Source organism: Littorina saxatilis, linkage group LG1 (assembly GCF_037325665.1).
Source record: "Littorina saxatilis isolate snail1 linkage group LG1, US_GU_Lsax_2.0, whole genome shotgun sequence".
NCBI lineage: Eukaryota > Metazoa > Mollusca > Gastropoda > Littorinimorpha > Littorinidae > Littorina > Littorina saxatilis.
In genome coordinates, this window is record NC_090245.1 from 10,716,350 (window position 1) to 10,723,849 (window position 7,500).

The 7,500-nt window shown below is 47.1% G+C and overlaps 1 protein-coding gene across 1 annotated transcript in view; it reads left to right on the forward strand.

Annotated features, from left to right (window-relative positions):
- The window catches only part of LOC138961416 (uncharacterized), a 16,832-nt gene that overhangs the window by 3,223 nt on the left and 6,109 nt on the right, over positions 1-7,500 (forward strand). Inside the window, exons 3-4 of the mRNA XM_070333040.1 lie at positions 1,021-2,022; positions 5,741-5,908. Coding sequence (XP_070189141.1) covers positions 1,054-2,022; positions 5,741-5,908 — 1,137 coding nt within the window. The 5' untranslated portion in view covers positions 1,021-1,053. The remainder of the gene's footprint in view (positions 1-1,020; positions 2,023-5,740; positions 5,909-7,500) is intronic.

Here is a 7,500-nt window from a genome sequence, read left to right on the forward strand (position 1 = left end):
GTCTTAAGTCGGTGTTGTTGAAGAAGTAGAATGTAAAAAAAAGTTGTGGTGGTTATTTGATACAAGACCCTGTGTTTATGAGATAATGCTGGTATCCCCCCGAAATCGGCGTATGCTGCCCTTGAATGGCGGGGTAAAAACGGGCATACACGTAAAATCCCATCGTGCAAAAACACGAGTGAACGTGGAAGTTTTAGCCCATGAACGAAGCTGAAGAAGAAGAGTTCAAATTAGAACAAACCTGAAAATAGAGCAGGCGTTCAACGGTGCATGTTCACTCCTTGTGGAATCGATGAGAATCGACGAATTCGGAATGTAACTCCGTCGGGGTTGCATGTGTTGTGGGAGTGTGACATTTCTTGCAAAATATCGGCTAAACATTGGAGGGGCCAATCACTAGCAAAGGGAGCGTCACAACACGTGTCCCGTCCACGTGCTTCAGACACACCCCTCGTTAGTGATCATTTTCATTTCTTCATTTTCATTTTCATTACCTTTTTGTCCCATCGCTGGGAAATTCGGGTCGCTTCCTCCCAGTGGAAAGCTAGCAGCAACGGAGTCGCGCTACCCAGGTGTCTGCGTGTTTAGGTGTATTCAGCCACCTGCACTTATGGCAGAATGACCAAGGTCTTTTACGTGCCATTGTGATGACACGGGGGTGGGACATGGCTTCCGTCTCTGGGTCTGCACATAAAGTTGACCCGTGTCCGTCCCGGCCCGAATTCGAACCTGCGACCTTCCGATCACAAGTCCAATGCTCTACCAACTGAGCTACCGGGCCCCCTGATCATGATTGGCCCCTCCAATGTGATACACTAACTGCTTGAGAACCATCTGAGTGTCTCAGATACTCTCTGTGATACACTAACTTCTTATTATTATTATTCTTTCATGGGCTGAAACTCCCAGGTTCTCTCATGTTTTTGCACGAATGGATTTGTACGTGTATGACCGTTTTACCCCGCATACGCCGATTTCGGGGAATACACTAACTGAGACCTCTCCCTCTTTACGATGCAGAACTTCTTCTGGACGTCTGACCAGGCCTCCAGGATGGCGCGGCCCTCCCAGCCCTCCCCGATCGGCCCGCGGCGCGTGTTGAGCGCCAAGTCGCTGCTCAACACCCACTCCATGGAACCCATCTTCTCCTCCAGGGAGGGGGGCTCCAAGCATCGCAACCCCAGCACGGCCAAGCCGTCCCAGGTCCACGGCACCCTGCACACGCCGCTCAACATGTACCAGTACGAGGACCAGCCCACCATATCCTCGCACAGCATCAACGGCTTCAGCCACCACCCGACCACCTCCGTCAACCTGCCCACGACCCCGGACCACCCGGCCCACGACGGGCAGTCCTCCGTTGCCATGGCGGTTCCGTACAACCATCAACGGCACCAGCAGCTTCACCGCAACGTTCCTGACGTGGTGCAGTCCCACTCCCCGCACCGCCACCCCGACCCATACTACGGCAGCCCCTCCGTTGTGGCGCCTCACCACCATTACGACCACCACCACCACCACCACGACGACCGTGCCGCTGTCCACCAGCCTCGTCACCACGACCCCTACCCCGACCCCGACCTCCACCCCCACCACCCCCACCACCGACACCACCACTACGACAGCGACGTCTCCCCGGACTCTGAGCGGCACCACCGTCAGACCTACCGCGACCGCCAACACCACCACAACCACTACGATCGCCACGGCTCTCCCGACTCCCAGCGTCGCCGCCACAACTACTACGACGGGAGCAGCGTCACGTCCGAGATCGTCCCCTACACCCACGACCGCGACAACCACCACTACTACGACAGAGACAGACGAGGCGAGGCGGGGAGGTACGACAACAAAGGGAGGTACCTGAACGGCCACGGCCCCCCAGTGGTGTACCAAGGTGACCGGCGGGGAGGGGCGAGAGGGGGGAGGAGGGGCCAGAGGAAGAAATGGTGGCAGACTGAAGAGAAGTACGAGCTTGTCCGGCCCTCTGTCGCCTACATCATCCTCAAGGGCATAGAAGTGGTGAGTCGATTCCTCGTGCGTTAAGCATATTAAACTCCTTGTCGTGTTACTGAAATAGCAATGAGAGATTGTCCACACCATCTCAAGGGCATAGAAGTGATTAGTCGATCCCCCCTGCGTTAAAGATAACTCCCTTCTGAGGGTTTAATTCTGAGACGTCCACTTTTTAAAGGAGATTCAGAAATGCAACAAGATTTGAAGTAAGAAGTGTGAAAATATATGAGTATATTTTTTTGTTTTTAGACTTCTTCACTTAAAGGCAGAGTAAGCCTCCCATCACAGATACGGTCAGGCTTTTACACACAGTACAAACACCATTTCATTTAAACACTCACCAATTGAGAACATCCTAGGTGCCCTCCGTAAAGAGCGAACAATTTTCAAAGAATTTATTTTTGCGTGGTTTATCTTACCCCTGAGCCATCGTGAACCCGTGTGATCCAGTTTTCCCTTTTCACAATGCAGTCGTCATAGTTAGTCATTTGAATGCGACTCGACGTGAGCTTATCTACAATAGCACGTTTTTTTTATGCACGAAACAACGGCTGTGGTTCACAAGAACTCTAGCGATGGCTTTTGACTGTTGAGAGGAACGGCGATTTGCACTGATAAACCGGCCGTCGTCTGCTACGACCCTTGCGTGACCCTGCTTCCGGGCTTTTCTTTTTTTAAACTTTCACAACTTCGAATTGTTCTGATCTTGTCTTGATGAAAAAAGAATTCTTTTATGATTATAGAATGTTTGTGTAACAAGCTGTCAATTTATTATTTAGATTTTAAAAGTTAGGTCTAGCGCAAAAACGAGGCGCCGTTGTTGTTAACGGAACAAGTCTACGAAAATAAATTCTTTGAAAATGTCTCACGCTCGACAGAAAGCAGCCAGGATGTTCCCGTTCGGTGAGCGTTCAAATGGAAGTATGCTTGTACTGTATTTAGACGCTCGGGGAGCTCTGTGATGGTTTACGGGAGGCTTACTGTGCCTTTAACCCTGATTAACCTCAATCTAAATCGTTGCAAACGCGAAGACCACTGTTTAAACTAATAACGAAACTAACATTGAATTGGTCCCGAATATCCAAATGTTGGTTGGCACCGTTGCTGCCTTTCATGTCCTTTCATCATCCTCAAGGCGGTAGGTGTGGTGAATCAATTCACCGTTCATGTCCTTTCATCATCCTCAAGGCGGTAGGTGTGGTGAATCAATTCACCTTTCATGTCCTTTCATCATCCTCAAGGCGGTAGGTGTGGTGAATCAATTCACCGTTCATGTCCTTTCATCATCCTCAAGGCGGTAGGTGTGGTGAATCAATTCACCTTTCATGTCCTTTCATCATCCTCAAGGCGGTAGGTGTGGTGAATCAATTCACCTTTCATGTCCTTTCATCATCCTCAAGGCGGTAGGTGTGGTGAATCAATTCACCTTTCATGTCCTTTCATCATCCTCAAGGCGGTAGGTGTGGTGAATCAATTCACCGTTCATGTCCTTTCATCATCCTCAAGGCGGTAGGTGTGGTGAATCAATTCACCTTTCATGTCCTTTCATCATCCTCAAGGCGGTAGGTGTGGTGAATCAATTCACCGTTCATGTCCTTTCATCATCCTCAAGGCGGTAGGTGTGCTGAATCAATTCACCTTTCATGTCCTTTCATCATCCTCAAGGCGGTAGGTGTGGTGAATCAATTCACCTTTCATGTCCTTTCATCATCCTCAAGGCGGTAGGTGTGGTGAATCAATTCACCTTTCATGTCCTTTCATCATCCTCAAGGCGGTAGGTGTGGTGAATCAATTCACCTTTCATGTCCTTTCATCATCCTCAAGGCGGTAGGTGTGGTGAATCAATTCACCTTTCATGTCCTTTCATCATCCTCAAGGCGGTAGGTGTGGTGAATCAATTCACCTTTCATGTCCTTTCATCATCCTCAAGGCGGTAGGTGTGCTGAATCAATTCACCTTTCATGTCCTTTCATCATCCTCAAGGCGGTAGGTGTGGTGAATCAATTCACCTTTCATGTCCTTTCATCATCCTCAAGGCGGTAGGTGTGGTGAATCAATTCACCGTTCGTTAAAAATAACTCCCTTTCTGTGTGAGAGATACTGTGAATCACCCTCAGGGCAATAGAAATGGTGAGTCGATTTTTACGCGCGTTAAAGATAACCTCCTTGTTGTGCCAATGGTAATTAGAGATAGCGCATATCATCCTGAACGCCAAATATAGAAGCGGCGAGCTGGTCTACGTGCGTTAAAGATAATTGCCTTTTCGTGTTCGATTTGTTTCATTTGAACACTAGTATTTACCATGTGTGCTTGGCCTAGTTGTAAGGCGTCCGCCCCGTGATCGGGAGGTCGTGGGTTCGAACCCCGGCCGGGTCATACCTAAGACTTTAAAATTGGCAATCTAGTGGCTGCTCCGCCTGGCGTCTGGCATTATGGGGTTAGTGCTAGGACTGGTTGGTCCGGTGTCAGAATAATGTGACTGGGTGAGACATGAAGCCTGTGCTGCGACTTCTGTCTTGTGTGTGGCGCACGTTAAATGTCAAAGCAGCACCGCCCTGATATGACCCTTCGTGGTCGGCTGGGCGTTAAGCAAACAAACAACAACAACAACAACAACCATGTGTGCTACTTTTGCTAGTAGAACTATGTACAATGTCACACTGTGTTCCAAACTGGTAACAGAAACTGTATTCACAAGTGGGCCTCTTCAATTTAGAGTGTAAGAGATAGTGTAGATCAGCCTCAATGCCGTGGAAGGGCTGAGTCGATTGTGTGTTAATTCGGGACTAGTTGCATGGTTCTTGGGTATTAATGTCCCTTCTGTCAATCAATCTGTCTCGGACAAAACGTTGACACGCGTCATTGACCTTCTCTTACAGATACTGTTTTGAGGCACTTGGAAGCATTTAGAAAGTGTTCGTTAGATAGTGACCATCCTCCCTTGTAAACGATTCGGGTCACCATCTGAGATCTGACCAGGTTTTTACTTGAGATAAAGTTCACTTGGACATATACCAAAAATGAACATCCTGGCTGCTTCCAGTGCATAGTTGGAATGTTCTTGTACTGTATCTAAATAAAATAAAATCCTCGAAAAAGCACACAAATGATCCTCATGCCAGTTAAGAAACAAGAAAATCCTACGAGGTAGCAAAAACACCCCCGTCAAAGGGAAATAACCTTCTCAGTTGGTGGCAGTGACTGAGTGAGAATGGTTATTTCCCTTTGACCATTAAGATGTTCTTCTATAAGTCCTTGTATAATTTTAATCCACCAATAACTCCCTAACCGTGTGTTTGACTGGTCCCAATGTTTGTAAGGACCGTCTCAGGAATGTATAGAACCTGTTCACCAAGTTTGGTGACGATCGGTCCGTTCATTCTTGAGATCTATATGCGAACACAAACAAACAAACAAACAAACAAACACATCGAGCGAAACCTATACACACCCCTATACCGGGGGTGTAATGATGCGTGGGTAACTCCTTTCACACAATACAAATTGGACCCATCAGCCGCGTGAAACGTCTATGGTATTCGGGGAATATTTGTCTCTGAGGGTTTATGGGATACGTCTCGAGTCATACAATGTTTTTAGATTTGTTAAATGTATGTGTCCTATAACTTTTCAAAATTAGGGGCTTAGAACAGTTCTTGGGTTGTTGTTTTGTTGTGTATGCATGTTACAATAAATATTTCCTTTATTTTCTCTTCTTTTCAGTTCATGTGCGTGCTTATAATCATCATATCCAGAGTGGGTGCCGGCAAACTTGCCCTTGATGTAGTTTACACCATCTTTGGCTTCATCGGATTGGTCGTGGCTGGGGTGGCCTTGCTCGTGCTCTGGATCAAAGGTCATCCTGTTCCAGGCTACCTGCCACACACAGTGGTAAGTTGTCTCCCTTGGTTTCAGTTCGGAATGGCGTTGCGAGTGTAACGAGCTCATTTTTCGCTTGGGCCTTGCTTTTGTATTCGATATATACCGCGGACTGAAATTTTGCTACCCTGTTAAATTTAAGAGGTTTGTTTGTTTGTTTGTTTGCTTAACGCCCAGCCGACCACGAAGGGCCATATCAGGGCGGTGCTGCTTTGACATTCAGCTAACCGGTGCGCCACACACTGACACGACAGAAGTCGCAGCACAGGCTTCATGTCTCACCCAGTCACATTATTCTGACACTGGACCAACCAGTCCTAGCACTAACCCCATAATGCCAGATTGCCATCAGATTGCCAATTTTAAAGTCTTTCTGTGCAGTGTGAGAGATACTGTGAATCACCCGGCCAGGATTCAAACCCACGACCTCCCGATCACGGGGCGGACGTGCCGGTAATTTAAGAGGTTCACTTATTTGGGGAAGAAATGCATGTCAGTTTCTTGCAAGTGACGACAACTCGTGGTGAAATACGATAGATTTGACCCCAGAATTCAATTCGAAGATCACACAATAAGCCGTTGAGAAAAGCAAGCGAGATTTCAAAAGTCAACATGCACACGAACACGTTCGCCCATGCGCGCGCACACACACACACACACACACACACACACACACACACACACACACACACTACACACACACACACACTCAAGAGCAATACCACAATGTGAACATCCACGAACCTGCCAGCTACTACATAGTCGCTGCATCATTTTACTCGTCCAGTCACTGTCCTTGTACAACACCTTGCGGTGTATATTGTGCCTCTTTCACTTCAGCTAACAATGTAGAAGCTGCACCCACCCACCCACCCCCCCCCCCCTCTCTCTCTCTTTCTGTGTGTGTGTTTGTGTGTGTGTGTGTGTGTGTGTGTGTGTGTGTGTGTGTCTGTGTCTGTGCTCTGTTGTGTGAGTGTCTCTATCCGTACGTGTACGTGTACGTGTGTACGTGTACGTGTACGTGTACGTGTGTGCGCGCGTGTACGTTGGGTTCTTTTGTTAAAAAGGATTAACTGTTGGACCCGCAGGGAAGAAGCCCTTGCAAATAAGGATGCCTACGCTTCTGTGTGGATATTGAATTTATCCTACTGTGGTGAAAACTGTTATTGCATTAATGCATCGAAAATATTAAAAAACAAGTCGCGTAAGGCGAAAATACAATATTTAGTCAAGTAGCTGTCGAACTCACAGAATGAAACTGAACGCAATGCCATTTTACTCGTAGCATCGTCAGGCCACCGCTCATGGCAAAGGCAGTGAAATTGACAAGAAGAGCGGGGTAGTAGTTGCGCTAAGAAGGATAGCACGCTTTTCTGTACCTCTCTTTGTTTTAACTTTCTGAGCGTGTTTTTAATCCAAACATATCATATCTATATGTTTTTGGAATCAGGAACCGACAAGGAATAAGATGAAAGTGTTTTTAAATTGATTTGGACAATTTAATTTTGATAATAATTTTTATATATTTAATTTTCAGAGCTTGTTTTTAAACCGAATATAACATATTTATATGTTTTTGGAATCAGCAAATGATGGAGAATAAG